At 41.4% G+C, this 20,432-nt stretch overlaps 1 protein-coding gene across 2 annotated transcripts in view; it reads left to right on the top strand.

Annotated features, from left to right (window-relative positions):
• HIP1R (huntingtin interacting protein 1 related) overlaps positions 1 to 20,432 on the top strand; it is a 533,463-nt gene that overhangs the window by 355,618 nt on the left and 157,413 nt on the right. For both annotated transcript variants that reach the window (XM_053701777.1, XM_053701776.1), the window contains 3 exons: positions 5,980 to 6,066; positions 6,462 to 6,569; positions 8,908 to 9,044. In XM_053701777.1, the coding sequence (XP_053557752.1) occupies positions 5,980 to 6,066; positions 6,462 to 6,569; positions 8,908 to 9,044 (332 nt within the window). The remainder of the gene's footprint in view (positions 1 to 5,979; positions 6,067 to 6,461; positions 6,570 to 8,907; positions 9,045 to 20,432) is intronic.

Here is a 20,432-nt window from a genome sequence, read left to right on the forward strand (position 1 = left end):
TGCCCCAGCCATTGTGGGTATAAGGTGCCGTTTAGATTTTTTTCAAATTTGATCCATTTTTTTTTTATTCATATCTCAGTTATGGAGGACTCTGATGTTGAGATTGAAGTAGTCTCTGATTCAGATTCTATTTATTGCGAAGAATACGAATCAGCCCAGATGACACAACAGTCAGTTATGTTCCGTAGGCTGTTTTAGAGGGCTCGATTCCTCTGGATCGGGGAATCGGGGGGGCGCTGAGCCATCCGCCTCTGGGGGTTCTGTCCCTCAAGAGGCGAGTTCCCTACCACTTACTGTAACTACACGTGCAGGTGAACCATATTATGCTTATCCCTCTCTGGATGGTGGTTTGTTCCCTCCGGAGGTTGCGGCACGTTTCCGCATGCAAATTCTTATAGCGTTAGCACATCTGCAGCTTCCAGATGTCTGCTTAAGATTATGTTTGTGTCCTGTCAACCCGGGTCCCCCAGGCATTGGATGGCCCGTTCAGCTCTCTGGGGGAGTGACTGGTCCTGATGCTCCAGCAGGTGTGTGGTGTGATTTTCAAAATAGACTGGCGTGACTTTCTGTTCTGCTACGACATGTTTGGGTGTTGTTGGAGGATCCCATCCTAAATGGATATAGGAGTTCTCAGTCTTCTGCTTCGAATAACACACAGAATTAAATATAAGGGGATGAAGTAATCTTTTTATAGTCTGATCATCAAGTATCCTTTCCAGTCTGAGCTTGGACAAGCAGGGCTCCGTTGGGCTGGTCCTGCGGGTGTGTCTGTTCTCCGTGGGGGAAAACCTATGGGTTGCCTTTTCTTTTATTTAATTCGGTGAGGATGACTTTTATTTGATTTAGAGAGCTCATGTTTTGTTTTATATTCCTTTGGGCATTTTCCTTCTGGAATCGATACTCGTGATTTCTTAAACGCACTTCTACGGAAGTTGTTTTGGGGACGCATTTAGTCCTATGTATGCCTGTCGTTTTATTTCTCCCTCCCGGGGGGGGGTGAATATTACGGCCTTGACATTAATGGATAAGGTTCAGCTCCTTCTGTTTTGAGGCCTATTTCAAACACGTGGCGCCTTGTTCTGCCTGGCTGGTCAGTTTGGGCGTTGTGTGATTGCATTATTATTTGTGTTTCTTTCATGTAATTGGCAAGAGTCCATGAGCTAGTGACGTATGGGATATACAATCCTACCAGGAGGGGCAAAGTTTCCCAAACCTCAAATACACCCCTCACCACACCCACAATTCAGTTTTACAAACTTTGCCTCCTATGGAGGTGGTGAAGTAAGTTTGTGCTAAGATTTCTACGTTGATATGTGCTTCTCAGCATTTTGAAGCCAGTTTCCTCTCAGAGTACAGTGAATGTCAGAGGGATGTGAAGGGAGTATCACCTATTGAATGTAATGGTTTTCCTCACTGGGATCTATTTAATAGGTTCTCTGTTATCGGTCGTAGAGATTCATTTCCTACCTCCCTTTTCAGATCGACGATATACTCTCATATTCCATTACCTCTACTGATAATCGTTTCAGTACTGGTTTGGCTATCTGCTATATGTGGATGGGTGTCTTCTGGTAAGTATGTTTTCATTACTTAAGACACTCTCAGCTATGGTTTGGCACTTTATGTATTTATATAAAGTTCTAAATATATGTATTGTACTTATATTTGCCATGATTCAGGTTTCAGTATATTTCCTTTTGCAGACTGTCGGTTTCATATCTGGGAAATGCATTTTTTAGGAAAATTTGTTTCTTACCTGGGGTATTGTCTTTTTTCAATTGACTGTCATTTTCAAATTTGCGGGCAGAATTAGGCTGCAAAATGCTAAAGTTTGAGTCATTGTTGACGCAAGATTTTTTTGGCGCGAAATTACGTTTGTTGACGCCAATTACTCATTTCCGGCGTCTTAGATGACGCCGGGTCCTTTCACAAGGTTGCGTCATCAATGACGCGAGTGTGTCGTTTCCGGACGTTTTTGGCGGCAAAAAATATTTCTTGTTTGTTGTGCGTCATACGTGGCGCCAAATATTTTCATTATTTAAGTCCCCATTCTTTTTTGCCTCCTGCCTATTTTCTATGTCAGAGGGTTATGCTCTTTGCATTTTTTCCCATTCCTTAAACTGCCATATAAGAAAATTGATATTTTTGCTTTATATGTTGTTTACTTCATTTAAATTCTTACCTAAGGTTGTGAATTCTAACAACATTAATAGAGAAATTGTTGTCCCTTCCTTGTGTCCTAATCCTAAGAATTCTTTGGAGAGATCCTTACATTCTTTGGATGTGGTAAGAGCTTTGAAATATTATGTTGAAGCTACTAAAGATTTCAGGAAGACTTCCAGTCTATTTGTTATATTTTCTGGTTCTAGGAAAGGTCAGAAGGCGTCTGCTGTTTCCTTGGCTTCGTGGTTAAAGCTTTGATTTATCAAGCTTATTTGGAGTCGAGTCAAGCCCCACTTCAGAGAATTACAGCTCATTCTACTAGATCAGTCTCCACTTTGTAGGCTTTTAAGAATGAAGCTTCAGTTGATCAGATTTGCAAAGCAGCAACTTGGTCTTCTTTGCATACATTTACTAAATTCTACCGTTTTGATGTATTTGCTTCTTCGGAAGCAGTTTTTGGTAGAAAAGTTCTTCAGGCAGCTTTTTCAGTTTGATTCTTCTGCTTATGTTTTAAGTTTTTCTTTTCATTTATGAGAATAAACTTATATTTTGGGTTGTGGATTAATTTTTTTTCAGCGAAAAATGGCTGTTTTTGTTTTATCCCTCCCTCTCTAGTGACTCTTGCGTGGAGTTCCACATCTTGGGTATTGCTATCCCATACGTCACTAGCTCATGGACTCTTGCCAATTACATGAAAGAAAACATAATTTATGTAAGAACTTACCTGATAAATTCATTTATTTTAGATTGGCAAGAGTCCATGATTTAGTGCCTCCTTGCCGCCGTTATGGGCGGAATTGTCCTTTTGGACTTTTTGGGACTCTTCCTTCGGGTTGAGTTCTGTGGAGTTTGTCCATTTTCTCCTTAGCGGTTGAGGCCGCCTTATGGGAGGGCCTTCCAGTCTTTCCTACTCTGGGAGTTAGTAGTTCCTTATTAGGAATTATAGGCTATGTGGTCTCCTTATCCTGCCTCCGTCTAGGGGTTGTTTCCGGGCGTTTGGGATGCTATGCATTCTTTTTCCTTGGATATAGTCCTCTGGTTCTGTACTCTGAGGAGATTATGGAGACTCGCCTTTAACTTGTTCTTCGGGTGACTTCGTCCCTGATATTCCCCTTGGTTCTGGAAGTTGTGTTCTGGAACTCTGTGTCTGTTTTATTCAGACAGGGTATGGTGTTTCCTGGAGTATTGTTGGTTTAAACAATTCTGGGGCTCGGGCCTTATGTTTGTCTGGATCTTTCTGGGCCTAAGCTAGCTGGTCAGATTAGGATTTAGCTCCGTGGTTTCACTATCTGGATCCCGCTGTGGGTGCGGGTACTCTTTCTTCATGACCTTATCTGGCATTCTTTTTCCGGAATTTTATGATCCTATAGCTGGTTCGGGAGCTCTAGTTTTCCAGGGAACATAGACTATATCTTATGGTCTCGCTAGTTGAGCTACTAGCAGCTTGGCCAGGAGTTCTGTGTGCTCTGGCTCCTCAGGGCCTGCCTTGTTTTTGAACGGTATGTGCTTCCCTCTTGGTGGGCGGTTGTTTGCCTTTCTTAAGGAGGTGAAGTTTTCCTCTCTCTGGAGGATGGTTGTCCTGCCCTGTGCGCAGGGGGTTGGAACAGGTTTATCCTGTACAGAGAGTGGTCCACTTTCTGGGATTGTTCTGCTCCGTCTGGGGTTTTGCAGTCTTCAAGTTAGATCTCATAGTTACGCTTGTCTCTATGAGGTTCTCCTTGGGGAGTACCTGTGGACGTGCTGTGTGGAGACTGCCATAGAGTGTCGGACTAGATTTCATAGGGATTCTGTCTTTTTCTGCCTATCTCTATTGGGTCCTCATTGGGAGTACCTGTTTGTAGATGCTTCTGGAAGGCTCCCGAGCTCTGTTGGGGTGCCTGAGGCCATCCCATTTCGCCCTTTTATCTGGGGGCTGGTGGTTGGGGTCCTTTCTGTTCCCCTGTCTCTCAAACCTGTAGGTTACTTGTGTCCGGTGTTGGAATAGGATCCGATATATGTTGTCGTTGAGGTACGGTGAGCCTCTTTGAGGTTCTGGACTCCTCGTTGTTCCTGACACGTGGGTAGGCCTTGCGGCTTTGCTGTCTTTGGCTGCTTTTTACTTGGCTGCAAGTATTTTATTTTCCAAGTCATCCTGGTATGACTGCAGTGTGTGGTGTTCAGAGTTTGCTTCTCTGGGTGTGATGTACATGTTGGTTTGGGAATATTTCGATATTCTTAGTTGCTGGCGATTTGGGACTCCGGTTTCAGTCGTTTTTTCGGGGCTGTTGCTGTGTTTTTTTTTGAGAAATTTTCTTCTTTGTTCTGATTCCTGATCTCAGCCTTGTGGTTCTGTACAGTTTGGGGTCTGGGAGTTGCCTTCCCTTGTTTCAGGAACCCTTAGGGTCCATGTGAGCTTGGCTCGCTTTTTGGTGTTTTCCATTTTTATTTGGATCTTATTGCACCCTGTTTAGGGTCTTCCAGGAATCCTTGTTTGTTCTTCCATGTCCTCTCCCCTTTGGGAGTTTTCGGTTATTATTGTTCCCCTTTCTCTGTAAGGGTGTGTGGTTGAGGACCGAACTTTGGGCGATGGTGTCTTCTGGAGGAGTGTTGGCTCAGTTGAGTCTGTTTCTGCGGTCTCTAGCAAAGCTTGTAGACTCTCTGCGGGTCAGTGTCCTTGGGGCCTTTTTTCCTTTTCATATGTTTTCCTGGCTTGTGGTTTCAAGCCTGATGCCCTCAGAATGGGCCGACTTTTGTACCCTCCCGTTTTTAGCATTCAATGTCCTCTATAGCTTGGGTATTGTTTTCCCAAAATTAATAAATGCCTCAAGGCCAAGCTGTGTTAACACAGTGAGTAAAAGAAATTACACTCCCAGTGGGGTATAGAAGAATAAGGTAATAAAATGTTAATTTTCCATTGTTCTCTCCAGGTATTGGTGATTGGTTTATGGACAGATATAAGATAAAGAAGCATGTATATGTACACAATGCAATACAGTAATGAGATCCGATTATACCTACAAGCTCAACCTTTTTTTTATTAGGTTGTGGCTTCAAAACACAAAATCAGCTAATTCATATACACAAATAAACCTTAAAAAAAGCAAACCTCATACGTTTTATAGTCTGCAGCTTGTAAAAAAGTAATTAGTAACACATTAAGGGAAAAACAGTTTTATAGTATACTGTCCCTTTAAGACTACCTGATCCCCTGCCCCTTTAACATGCATGATAGTCTGAACTTCAAATTATTAGTAGCTTTTATTTTTGACAAATTTCAAGTTATGTCTTCTTCCACTCCTGTATCATGTGACATTCATCAGCCAATCACAAATGCATATACATATATTCTGTGAATTCTTGCACAGACATGCTTTTCATATGTGTTTTACAGGGTGGGGGATGACTATATTCCAATGTTGTTCTAATTTACTTAATAGAACATGTTACTGGGATATTAAATGTCTAGTTTAGTTTAATGCCCCTTTAAAAACTCCATCCAGTAGTTTTAGCTACTATTACATAAAACTGAAGCTTCCACTTTTCCTGTATTCTTGCAACATCTACTCAAGGTGACCTGTACTAAAACTGCAGACTCTACAAAGATTATTTTCATCACAACGAAAACTTGGGCAAACCAAACTAATCTATGCTTTTTTAATGCATTTTTACAATAACTAATGTTAACAACCAAACGTCTTTATCTAGTGCACTTTACAAATGGACTTTATAGAGATAATCTAAAATTATTTTACTATCTGTTACTCCTTATACAATATGATACTTCTTTCTTATTTGTCTCATTGCTATAAAGCTTTTTATTTTTAACTCTATTTCCAGATTACCTTGTCAGCAGGGCACAGACTGCGTTAGAATCTATAAGTTCACTTGAAGATGGACGTACTAAGTATATACAAAACATGACTGGTACGTTAATACTTTTTTTTGGCCTGTGTTCTATCTGTTCATGGTAAGGGTTATAGCATTTAGCAGCCATTGCAACAAACAAGCTTCAGTTTGATTTAAAGATTAGAACCTAACACATCCAAGCACAGGATTTAATGTTGTCTCATTGTGGCGCTATTCTATGGGGAGATTATTAAATAGCTGTTATTTGCATGATATAGAAACTATATTTAAATAGAAATCCTTATTCATTGTATTATATGAAAGCAGTTGTACAATATTAAGTGTTTTTTTTTATTGCATTTGGTTCATGTAATTGTCCCCCTGACACTGTTTTAAGGTGTGAAATATTTTAAGACATAGAGGAACACATTTGTGTTTGTGCATTTATTTATGTATGTATTTATTTTCATTAGATGCCTCAAGCCTGGTGGCTGCACTTGCCCAGTTTGCTCACTTAATGGCTGACACAATTGTTAATGGTAGTGCAACTTCTCACACAGCACCACCTGATCATGCAGATCGTAAGTATTGTAGGATTTTAGGATTTATTCTTAAACCATAAGTCCCCCACCAATAGCTTAGTAAATAATCAATCAGGGATCTCTGACTTCATTACTCAACAAGCATGCCAGAGTTTAATGATCATCATGTGCAGACAGATACAGTTTGTGATTCCTCAGTCAGAGAGAGATCCTAAAAGGGACAGAGTATTGGGGGGGGGGGCGGAGGGGGTTTCCTTCCCCGTTTAATGTGTTCCCAGTAATCCATTTTACCTGCTGGAGTGTATTAAATTGTTTACAAATTGCTCCTTTGCCTTTTATGATGATATTCAAAATATCTGTGTTTGCCTGTTGTATCCCCACCTATACTGAAAATATCAGTACTTAAGTTATAGAAAAGCTATTTAAAAAAGGTTTATAAGAAATCATGCTCCCAATGTGGGGGTGCGATAGAGAGATACTAAAATGTTAGTTTTCCATTGTTCTCTCTTTCATTGGTCTTGGAGTATACAGTGAGTGAGAAACTATTCCTGAAAGCTCAGCCCATTTAGTAGGATTGCAATTAGCATATAAAATAATTAATGTAATGGAGGAGTTTAATACTATTTTACTTTGCAGCTGGTGAACAAGTCAAACACATAAAGGGAAAACAATATTGCAGTACACTGCCCCTTTAAAACACAGCCTGCTTGTTGCCCTTACCCTATACGTTTACTTAGTAGCTGTTAAATGCACAGCAAAAAGCTTGTGTTGTAGTGTTGCTATGGAATAACATAACAGCCAAGTCTAAATGTATTTAAAGGGACAGTCTACACCAGAATTTTTATTGTTTTCAAAGATAGATAATCCCTTTTTTTTACCCATTCTCTAGTTTTGCATAACCAACACAGTTATATTAATACACCTTTTACCTCTGTGATTACCTGGTATCTAAGCTTCTGCAAACTGCCCCCTTATTTCAGTTCTTTGGACAGACTTGCATTTTAGCCAATCACTGCTGATTTCTAGGTAACTCCACGTGCATGAGCACAATGTTATCTATATGACACGCATGAAATAACGCCCTCTAGTGGTGAAAAGCTGTCAAAATGCATTTAGATAAGAGGTGACCTTCAAGGTCTAAGGAATTAGTATATGAACCTTCTAGGTTTAGCTTTCAACTAAGAATATCAAAAGAACAAAGCCAAATTGGTGATAAAAGTAAATGGGAAAGTTGTTTAAAATGACATGCCCTATCTGAACCATGAAAGTTTATTTTAGACTTGACTGGTTCTTTAAACATATTAGCATCATTTTAACAGCAATTGTTTTTCTATAGCCAAATTCCACCACAATCTATTTGCCTTATTTTGAGGACCAGTCAACACTGTACATTTGCATAATCAACAAATGCATGATAAGAAGACAATGCAATAGCACTTAGTCTGAACTTCAAATGAGTAGTAGATTTGTGATTAAATTGCAAAGTTATGTCTATTTCCACTCCCCCTGTATCATGTGACAGCCATCAGCCAATCACAAATGCATATACGTATATGCTGTGAATTCTTGCACATGCTCAGTAGGAGTTGGTGACTCACAAAGTGTAAATATAAAAAGACTGTGCACATTTTGTTAATGGAAGTAAATTGGAAAGTTGTTTAAAATTGCATGCTGTATCTGAATCATAAAGTTTAATTTTGACTTGAGTATCCCTTTAACTCTTCAACAAGGCTTGCCACATAATGTTAGTATAAATTGCATTGTTTTTCAATTGCTATCTTTTATAGCCCATTAGGGACTTATGTATCGAGGTTAGCATTAGGAAGTCAGCAGGGTGTTTTACAGTTCTAAGAATTAGAAAATCCTGCATTTTCAGATCTACATTACATGAAAAGGGGACAAAAATCAATACATACAGAGCATGCTGAAGTCAATAAAAACACAATGGTTACTCTAAACTATACTGTAACTGCACAAACATCAGTACACATACAATCTTATTCTTCATACATATGCAGTCTAAAATCAGATATGTTTAGCCATGACCCTGAATGAATGGTGTATTACAGTAGGATTTACATGCATAATCTGTAAAACCTTCTGATACAAGCTTTTATGTTCCAACACGAACATCAGCTTGTTTTGTCTGATTTAAGATTAGCTTTGCATACTCAGTTTGAATATTCCCTGCTGCTTTTGTATACTTTTGGATAATATTAGATGCTACGAAAACACTTGATAAGTAAATATTTGAAGTTTGTATATCTCTGCATTTCGTCAATGATACCGGTTTTGCTGGTCACATGAGCTAGGAACTTTGCTATATTTGGTTTTATTTAGTCTAGTACAGAAGCCAATTTTTTTTTCTTTGTTTCAGGACTAAATGACAGTTGCAGAGAATGTGGAAACCAGAGTCTATACTTTCTAAATGGCCTGAAGACTAAGGAAACCCTGAAAAATGCAGATCTAGAAGAAGTTCGAAAAACATTACAGAATATTCTTGGACTGGGAGAGGTATAACTTATTAATTTATTTGTACTACAACCATAAAGACAATTTTAGTTCTCACAGGTAGATAATATTTGGATAAGTTAGATTAATGACTTTAGACAGCAATAAATACCTTAAAGTGAAAGTAAATTTTTCACCTGTGCCACACATCTATGTAATATTTTTAAGTAATATGACCGTTTCGCTAGTTTTTTTTTTTTTTTTTTTTCGAATCAGACTTTATAGTTTTATACTTTAGTTCCCTACCGTTTTCTCCAACATTGGTGTGTCCGGTCCACGGCGTCATCCATTACTTGTGGGATATTCTCCTCCCCTACAGGGAAAGGCAAGGAGAGCACACAGCAAGAGCTGTCCATATAGCTCCCCCTCTGGCTCCGCCCCCCAGTCATTCTCCTTGCCGCTCTGAACAAGTAGCATCTCCACGGGGATGGTGAGGAGTTTGTGGTCTAGAATTCAAGGAACTACCCACAAGGGGAAGGTTCCACATTTCTCACTTATCTTCAAACCAAATAAGTAGACAGGCATTCTTACATTGTGTAGAAGACCTGTTAAAGATGGGAGTGATACACCCAGTTCCAACTGTGGAACAAGGTCAGGGGTTTTTACTCAAATCTGTTTGTAGTTCCCAAAGAAGAGGGAACTTTCAGACCAATTCTGGATTTAAAAATTCTAAACAAATTTCTCAGAGTTCCATCGTTCAAAATGGAAACCATTCGAACAATTTTACCTACAATCCAGGAGGGTCAATATATGACTACCGTGGATTTAAAGGATGCGTATCTACATATTCCTATCCACAAAGATCATCATCAGTTCCTAAGGTTCGCCTTTCTGGACAAACATTATCAGTTCGTGGCTCTCCCATTCGGACTAGCCACTGCTCCCAGAATTTTCACCAAGGTGCTCGGGTCCCTTCTAGCGGTTCTAAGACCAAGGGGCATTGCAGTGGCACCTTATCTGGACGACATTCTAATTCAAGCGTCGTCTCTTTCCAAGGCAAAGGCTCATACAGACATTGTTCTAGCCTTTCTCAGATCTCACGGGTGGAAGGTGAACGTAGAAAAGAGTTCCCTGTCTCCGTCGACAAGAGTTCCCTTTTTGGGAACAATAATAGATTCTTTTGAAAGAAGATCTTCCTGACAGAAGTCAGAAAGTCAAAGCTTCTAAACGCTTGTCAAGTTCTTCTCTCTATTCTGCAGCCTTCCATAGCTCAGTGCATGAAAGTAGTAGGGTTGATGGTTGCAGCAATGGACATAGTTCCTTTCTCCAACATAGGTGTGTCCGGTCCACGGCGTCATCCTTACTTGTGGGATATTCTCCTCCCCAACAGGAAATGGCAAAGAGCCCAGCAAAGCTGGCCATATAGTCCCTCCCAGGCTCCGCCTACCCCAGTCATTCTCTTTGCCGTTGCACAGGCAACATCTCCACGGAGATGGCTAAGAGTTTTTTTGGTGTTTAAATGTAGTTTTATTCTTCAATCAAGAGTTTGTTATTTTAAAATAGTGCTGGTATGTACTATTTACTCTGAAACAGAAAAGAGATGAAGATTTCTGTTTGTAAGAGGAAAATGATTTTAGCAACCGTTACTAAAATCGATGGCTGTTTCCACACAGGACTGTTGAGATGAATTAACTTCAGTTGGGGGAAACAGTGAGCAGACTTTTGCTGCTTGAGGTATGACACATTTCTAACAAGACTTGGTAATGCTGGAAGCTGTCATTTTCCCTATGGGAACCGGTAAGCCATTTTCTTAGTTTAGTATAAGAATAAAGGGCTTCATTAGGGCTTAAAAAACTGGTAGACATTTTTCTGGGCTAAAACGATTACTTTACTAAGCATATTTGGCAGATTATAACTATTAATAGTTATTATAATCTTGGGGATTGTTTTAAAAAAACGGCAGGCACTGTATTGGACACCTTTTTCACTGGGGGCCTTTTCTAGTCATAGGCAGAGCCTCATTTTCGCGCCACTAATGCGCAGTTGTTTTTGGAAAGCAAGGCATGCAGATGCATGTGTGAGGAGCTAAGAACCACTGAAAAAGCTTATAGAAGGCATCATTTGGTATCGTATTCCCTTCTGGGCTTGGTTGGGTCTCAGCAAAGCAGATACCTGGGACTGTATAGGGGTTAAATGTAAAAACGGCTCCGGTTCCGTTATTTTAAGGGTTAAAGCTTTCAAATTTGGTGTGCAATACTTTTAAGGCTTTAAGTTACTGTGGTGAAATTTTGGTGAATTTTGAACAATTCCTTCATACTTTTTCACATATTCAGTAATAAAGTGTGTTCAGTTTAAAATTTAAAGTGACAGTAACGGTTTTATTGTAAAACGTTTTTTGTGCTTTGTTGACAAGTTTAAGCCTGTTTAACATGTCTGAACCATCAGATAACGATGTTCTATATGTATGAAAGCCAAGGTTTCTCCCCATTTAAATATATGTGATAATTGTGTCATAGTGTCCAAACAAAGTAGGGACAATAATGCCATAGATAATGATATTGCCCATGATGATTCCTCAAATGAGGGGAGTAAGCATGGTACTGCATCATCCCCTTCTGTGTCTACACCAGTTTTGCCCACACAAGAGGCCCCTAGTACATCTAGTGCGCCAATACTTATTACCAGGATGGGGTTTTACTCCAACCTGTTCATAGTTCCCAAAAAAGAGGGAACATTCAGACCAATTTTAGATCTCAAGATTCTAAACAAGTTTCTAAGGGTTTCATCGTTCAAAATGGAAACCATTCGAACGATCCTTCCTACCATCCAGGAAGGTCAATTCATGACCACGGTGGATTTAAAGGATGCGTACCTACATATTCCTATCCACAAGGAACATCTTCGGTTCCTAAGGTTCGCCTTTCTGGACAAGCATTACCAGTTTGTGGCACTTCCGTTCGGATTAGCCACTGCTCCAAGGATTTTCACAAAGGTACTAGGGTCCCTTCTAGCGGTGCTAAGACCAAGGGGCATTGCAGTAGTACCTTACTTGGACGACATCCTGATTCAAGTGTCGTCTCTGTCAAAAGCAAGGGCTCATACGGACATTGTCCTAGCCTTTCTCAGATCTCACAGGTGGAAAGTGAACATAGAAAAAAAGTTCTCTGTCCCCGTCAACAAGAGTTCCCTTCTTGGGAACAATAATAGTTTCCTTAGAAATGAAGATTTTTCTGACAGAGGCCAGAAAATCAAACTTCTAAGCTCTTGTCAGGTACTTCATTCTGTTCTTCTTCCTTCCATAGTGCAGTGCATGGAAGTAATAGGTTTGATGGTTGCGGCAATGGACATAGTTCCTTTTGCACGAATTCATCTAAGACCATTACAACTGTGCTTGCTCAGACAGTGGAATGGGGATTATACAGACTTGTCTCCGACGATCCAAGTAGATCAAAGGACCAGAGATTCACTCCGTTGGTGGCTGATCCTGGACAACCTGTCACAGGGAATGAGCTTCCGCAGACCAGAGTGGGTCATTGTCACGACCGACGCCAGTCTGGTGGGCTGGGGCGCGGTCTGGGAACCCCTGAAAGCTCAGGGTCTATGGTCTCGGGAAGACTCTCTTCTCCCGATAAACATTCTGGAACTGAGAGCGATATTCAATGCTCTCAAGGCTTGGCCTCGACTAGCAAAGGCCAAATTCATAAGGTGTCAATCAGACAACATGACGACTGTTGCATATATCAACCATCAGGGGGGAACAAGGAGTTCCCTGGTGATGGAGGAGCATCCGGGGGAGTGGGAACTCCATCCGGAAATCTTTGCCCAAATAACTCAATTATGGGGCATTCCAGACATGGATCTGATGGCCTCTCGTCAGAACTTCAAGGTCCCTTGTTACGGGTCCAAATCCAGGGATCCCAAGGCGACTCTAGTGGATACAATAGTAGCACCTTGGATCTTCAACCTAGCTTATGTATTCCCACCGTTTCCTCTCATTCCCAGGCTGGTAGCCAGGATCAATCAGGAGAGGGCTTCGGTGATCTTGATAGTTCCTGCGTGGCCACGCAGGACTTGGTATGCAGACCTGGTGAATGTCATCGGCTCCACCATGGAAGCTACCTTTGAGACAGGACCTTCTTGTTCAGGGTCCATTCGAACATCCGAATCTGGTTTCCCTCCAACTGACTGCTTGGAGATTGAACGCTTGATTCTTTCAAAGCGTGGGTTTTCAGATTCTGTAATAGATACTCTTATTCAGGCTAGAAAGCCTGTAACTAGAAAAATTTACCATAAAATATGGAAAATATATATCTGTTGGTGTGAATCTAAAGGATTCCCATGGAACAAGATAAAAATTCCTAAGATTCTTTCCTTTCTACAAGAAGGTTTGGAGAAAGGATTTTCTGCAAGTTCTCTGAAGGGACAGATCTCTGCTTTATCTGTTTTACTTCACAAAAGGCTGGCAGCTGTGCCAGACGTTTAAGCGTTTGTTCAGGCTCTGGTTAGAATCGAGCCTGTTTACAGACCTTTGACTCCTCCCTGGAGTCTTATTCTAGTTCTTTCAGTTCTTCAAGGGGTTCCGTTTGAACCCTTACATTCCGTAGATATTAAGTTATTATCGTGGAAAGTTTTGTTTTTGGTTGCAATTTCTTCTGCTAGAAGAGTTTCTGAGTTATCTGCTCTGCAGTGTTCTCCGCCCTATCTGGTCCATGCAGATAAGGTGGTTTTGCGTACTGAGCCTGGTTTTCTTCCGAAGGTTGTTTCAAACAAAAATATTAACCAGGAGATAGTTGTACCTTCTTTATGACCGAATCCAGTTTCAAAGAAGGAACGTTTGTTACACAATTTGGACGTAGTCCGTGCTCTAAAATTCTATTTAGAGGCTACAAAAGATTTCAGACAAACATCTTCCTTGTTTGTTGTTTATTCTGGTAAAAGGAGAGGTAAAAAAGCAACTTCTACCTCTCTTTCCTTTTGGCTTAAAAGCATTATCAGATTGGCTTTTGAGACTGCCGGACGGCAGCCTCCTGAAAGTATCACAGCTCACTCCACTAGGGCTGTGGCTTCCACATGGGCCTTCAAGAACGAGGCTCCTGTTGACCAGATATGTAAGGCAGCGACTTGGTCTTCACTGCACTCTTTTGACAAATTTTACAAATTTTATACTTTTGCTTCTTCGGAGGCTATTTTTGGGAGAAAGGTTTTGCAAGCCGTGGTGCCTTCCGTTTAGGTGACCTGATTTGCTCCCTCCCCTCATCCGTGTCCTAAAGCTTTGGTATTGGTTCCCACAAGTAAGGATGACGCCGTGGACCGGACACACCTATGTTGGAGAAAACAGAATTTATGCTTACCTGATAAATTACTTTCTCCAACGGTGTGTCCGGTCCACGGCCCGCCCTGGTTTTTTAATCAGGTCTGATGAATTATTTTCTCTAACTACAGTCACCACGTTACCATATGGTTTCTCCTATATATATTTCCTCCTGTCCGTCGGTCGAATGACTGGGGTAGGCGGAGCCTGGGAGGGACTATATGGCCAGCTTTGCTGGGCTCTTTGCCATTTCCTGTTGGGGAGGAGAATATCCCACAAGTAAGGATGACGCCGTGGACCGGACACACCGTTGGAGAAAGTAATTTATCAGGTAAGCATAAATTCTGTTTTTGCTCGAATTCATCTAAGACCATTACAACTGTGCATGCTCCAGTAGACAGGATCACCTGTCTCAGGGAATGAGTTTCTGCAGACCAAAGTGGGTCATTGTCACTACCGACGCCAGTCTATCAGGCTGGGGCGCGGTCTGGGATTCCCTGAAAACTCAGGGTTTATGGTCTTCGGAAGAGTCTCTTATCCCGATCAACATCCTGGAACTGAGAGCGATATTCAATGCTCTCCGGGCTTGGCCTCATCTAGCGAAGGCCGGATACATAAGATTCCAGTCAGATAACATGACGACTGTAGCTTACATCAACCATCAGGGAGGAACAAGGAGTTCCTTAGCGATGAGAGAGGTATCCAAGATCATCAAATGGGTGGAGGATCACTCCTGCCACCTATCTGCAATCCACATCCCAGGAATAGACAACTGGGAGGCGGATTATCTGAGTCGTCAGATTTTCTATCCGGGGGAGTGGGAACTCCACCCGGAGGTGTTTGCCCAGTTGACTCAATTATGGGGCATTCCAGACATGGATCTGATGGCGTCTCGTCAGAACTTCAAGGTTCCTTGCTACGGGTCCAGATCCAGGGATCCCAAGGCCACTCTAGTGGATGCATTAGTGGCGCCTTGGTCGTTCAACCTAGCTTATGCGTTTCCACCGTTCCCTCTCCTTCCCAGGGTTGTAGCCAGGATCAGACAGGAGAAGGCCTCTGTGATTCTGATAGCTCCTGCGTGGCCGCGCAGGACTTGGTATGCAGACCTGGTGAATATGTCATCGGCTCCACCATGGAAGCTACCTTTGAGACAGGATCTTCTAGTACAAGGTCCATTCGAACATCCAAATCTAATTTCTCTGCAGCTGACTGCTTGGAAATTGAACGTTTGATTTTATCCAAGTGTGGGTTTTCAGATTCAGTGATAGATCCAGAAAACCTGTGTCTAGAAAGATTTACCATAAAATATGGAAAAGATATATCTGTTGGTGTGAATCCAAGGGATTCTCCTGGAGTAAGATTAAAATTCCTAAGATCCTCTCCTTTCTCCAAGAAGGTTTGGATAAGGGATTGTCAGCGAGTTCTCTAAAAGGACAGATTTCTGCTTTATCTGTCTTGTTATACAAACAACTGGCAGCTGTGCCAGAGGTACGAGCTTTTGTACAGGCTTTGGTCAGAATCAAACCTGTTTACAGACCCTTGACTCCTCCTTGGAGTCTAAATTTAGTTCTTTCAGTTCTTCAGGGGGTTCCGTTTGAACCCTTACATTCCATAGATATCAAGTTGCTATCTTGGAAAGTTCTGTTTTTGGTTGCTATTTCTTCTGCTAGAAGAGTTTCTGGATTATCTGCTTTGCAGTGTGATCCACCCTATCTGGTGTTCCATTCAGATAAGGTTGTTTTGCGTACCAAGCCTGGTTTTCTTCCAAAAGTTGTTTCCAACAAGAATATTAACCAGGAAATAGTTGTTCCTTCTCTGTGCCCGAATCCAGTTTCAAAGAAGGAACGTTTGTTACACAATTTAGATGTAGCCCGTGCTTTAAAGTTCTATTAAGAAGCAACAAAGAATTTTAGACAAACCTCATCCTTGTTTGTCGTTTACTCTGGTAAGAGGAGAGGACAAAAAGCTATTGCTACCTCTCTTTCTTTCTGGCTGAAAAGCATTATCCGATTGGCTTATGAGACTGCCGGACGGCAGCCTCCTGAACGAATCACAGCTCACTCCACTAGGGCTGTGGCTTCCACATGGGCCTTCAAGAACGAGGCTTCTGTTAATCAGATATGTAAGGCAGCGACTTGGTCTTCTCTGCACACTTTTGCCAAATTTTACAAATTTGATATTTTTGCTTCTTCGGAGGCTGTTTTTGGGAGAGAGGTTTTGCAAGCCGTGGTGCCTTCTGTTTAGGTAACCTGATTTGCTCCCTCCCTTAATCCGTGTCCTAAAGCTTTGGTATTGGTTCCCACAAGTAATGGATGACGCCGTGGACCGGACACACCAATGTTGGAGAAAACAGAATTTATGCTTACCTGATAAATTACTTTCTCCAACGGTGTGTCCGGTCCACGGCCCGCCAGTGGCGTAGCGTGGGGGGGGCAACTGGGGCGGTTGCCCCGGGCGCATAATTCTGAGGGGCACTTCCAGCCTTAACTTAGCAAAGGGAAGAAGGGAGGCTAAAAATTCTGACAGGCCCCCAGCTCTGTTCTGCGACCCGTCAGGAATGTGGTGATGCCGCGACTAAGGTAAGGTGTCAGGACCAGACTTACTTATAGCCCTGTTTTTGCCTGATACTAGCAACACGCAAAATGCAGCTTAATTACGGTTCTATTATTACCCAACAATTAAGTTCTCTTCCAACAAAGGACCCAGAGCCAGAATGCCATGCATTGCCTGGGGCACTTTTTAAGGATCTCTAAGCAGAAGTGGGGGGGAGGAATCCTTAAAAAGTGCAATAAATCTCTTTCAAATCCGTGGCACTGGTGGCAGCATGGCTGGGCCCTGCCCTTCTGTTAACCCCAGTTGCCTAGTTAGTGGGATGGTGGGGTGATCAGAGACCATACTTTCATGTTTGACCGGATTCTGATTACAACTTACGCCATCTTTTCCTTGCACAAAAAAAGTATATTTGTGACTGTTGACAAAAATGAGGCCTTGTTTCCTGTATTTGATTTTTCCCCTCCATGATCTTCCTAGGGCAGAAGTAGATTTAGGGATTTGTGTGCTGTCTGGCACCAGAATTGTGCTGCTGACCAGGCATTTCACTGTGTTTGTCTCCTATCAAAGAAGTCCTATGAATTCACCATCTTGAATCTATTTCTTGCTGGACTCCTGAGGTGTGGACTTTTACTGATTTTTATGGTTTGGGTGCTCATTGCCTTTTTTATTTACATTAAACCCACGCTTACTGCATTTAAAGTAAAAAAAAAATAACTATAATTTGTGTTAGTAAATAAAATTAACAGCACCCCCCTAAATACCATATACCCTCCCCCCATATATGTATGTAATGCTGGGTTGTCTGTCCCATGCCCCTTTTATATTGATTACTTACAAATGTTATATTTATTAAGGTAGAATATATACCCCACTTTTATATATCATTGGCACCCAAAAGACAGTCTGCCCAACAGGGACAACCTTATGTAACAGCTGCCAACCTGTGTGTCCCCTTTTCCTCTTTTTAACGACTTACCAAAAACCTATTGCACCACATATACAATATGGGTTGCTGCAATGTGGAGGTGGGTGCACCCTGTGGTCTGCAGTATTTGTACCATGAAGTTTTACAGATCAGGACATGTCACCACCAGATGGGGGTTAAGGGGGGCTTTCCCCCATGTGTAAAACGAGAATAAATCTTAAAATTTAATATTGTATATATTTGCCCAGCTCTGGAGAGCTGCAGACAGGGTTTGATCACAGGGGGATAGCACATAATGCTTGCAGGCTTCACCCACTGCCTCTTGTATTGCCAATATATTATTTCCATAGCTTTGTTTGTAAGGCGCTACTGATTAGCAGCTGCTTATGACAAGGGACATATTTTGGGGATATGGGTTTCATCAGCAATAACTGTTATCCAGTAAAGATGGTTAAGGGAGCATTTTGTGGGAGAGGAGACAGTGTCCCTTGCTTTATGTGATCTACCAGGCTTGGGTCTTTGCTTGGTTTGTCCCAAATGTAAGAAGAAGCAGCATATCTAAAATGGGATTGGGGGGGCGCAATACTTGCCTTGCCCTGGGCACTGACAACCCACGCTACGCCACTGCGGCCCGCCCTGGTTTTTTAATCAGGTTTGAATTTTTTTTTTTCTTCTTTATACACTACAGTCACCACGGCACCCTATAGTTTCTCCTTTTTCTCCTAACCGTCGGTCGAATGACTGGGGGGCGGAGCCAGAGGGGGAGCAATATGGACAGCTCTTGCTGTGTGCTCTCCTTGCCTTTCCCTGTAGGGGAGGAGAATATCCCACAAGTAATGGATGACGCCGTGGACCGGACACACCGTTGGAGAAAGTAATTTATCAGGTAAGCATAAATTCTGTTATCGTCGTCGCTCCTCCCACCTTCCTCTTCCTGTATTTTCTAGCCATTACGTATAGAGCGGTCACACCCGCTCTATACTTGGTCTAAATGTGTGTTCACGATACATGCAACGATTGCGCATGCGCGAATCGCTGATACTACATTAATTGTTATAATTGCATAAACAAACTTTAGCGTTTTCATAATAACTATAAATTTTTGATATGATTAAATAGCAAAAATCAATTTATAATGTAGTACGAATAGATATTATGTTCTTTGTAAATATTGGAAATAGAGTGAAATGAAGTAATACAGAGTTTGAAATACGATACTGACGATCGCTAATAATTGGCTCTTAAATATTGTGTCGGAGCAGCCGTGTCATGCAAACTTTCTTGGCTGAAAACTACAAGTAGCTGTGCGCATGCGCGAATTGTGCATGCGCAATTGATAGAATCGTGTTTTGATTAGATTAGGCACATGCGCAATGGGTTATAGATGAGTATGACGTAGCTTCATGGCCGCTGATCGGCCAGAAAGTCAATTGGAGGATCTGAAAAACGTGACCAGGAAGTCGATTATGTTATCAACAACGGGTTGAATGTAAAATAACCAAATTATGAGTTTATATGCGGCAAAAAGGGTATTTATATATTAGTGAGATCAAAACGATGAATGAAACTACTATTATTTTCTCCTGTTAAGTGTGGTCAGTCCACGGGTCATCATTACTTCTGGGATATTAACTCCTCCCCAACAGGAAGTGCAAGAGGATTCACCCAGCAGAGCTGCTATATAGCTCCTCCCCTCTACATCACCTCCAGTCATTCTCTTGCACCCAACGACTAGATAGGATGTGTGAGAGGACTATGGTGATTATATTTAGTTTTATACCTTCAATCAAAAGTTTGTTATTTTATAATAGCACCGGAGTGTGTTATTCCTTCTCTGGTAGAATTTGAAGAAGAATCTACCTGAGTTTTTTCTATGATTTTAGCCGGCGTAGTTAAGATCATATTGCTGTTTCTCGGCCATCTGAGGAGAGGTAAACTTCAGATCAGGGGACAGCAGGCAGATTAATCTGCAAAGAGGTATGTAGCAGCTTATTATTTTCTGACAATGGAATTGATGAGAAAATTCTGCCATACCGATATAATGTAAACTCAGCCTTAAATGCAGTAGCAGCAACTGGTATCAGGCTGTCATGTATGTATATTTTACACTTCAGTATTCTGGGGAATGGCACTTCACTGGAATTATACTGTATGCATAAGACTTTAGCCTAATTTGCAGGGACTAGCAACAGGCTTTTTAATAACACTTAATTTATTTAATGTTAAACGTTTTTTGCTGGCATGTAAAATCGTTTAATTTTCTGAGGTACTGGGTGAAAAAATGTTTTGGGCACTATTTTTTTTTTCCACTTGGCAGTCGTTTTATTTAATTTATGACAGTTTACTGAGCTCTCTCACTGTTGTGTGTGAGGGGGAGGGGCCTTTTTTGGCACTTTTGCTACGCATCAAAAAATTCAGTCAGAAGTTTATTGTCTTCCCTGCATGATCCGGTTCATCTCTACAGAACTCAGGGGTCTTCAAAACTTGTTTTGAGGGAGGTAATCACTCACAGCAGAGCTGTGAGATTGTAGTTGACTGTGATAAAAAACGTTTATTTCTATATTTTTTTTCTGCTATCAGGGTTAGTTATCCTTTGCTAATGGGAGCAATCCTTTGCTAAAATTGTGTTTTTTACAAAGATTTGATGCTATAACTTTTCAGT

This window comes from Bombina bombina, chromosome 2, assembly GCF_027579735.1.
Source record: "Bombina bombina isolate aBomBom1 chromosome 2, aBomBom1.pri, whole genome shotgun sequence".
NCBI classification, from domain to species: Eukaryota; Metazoa; Chordata; class Amphibia; order Anura; family Bombinatoridae; genus Bombina; species Bombina bombina.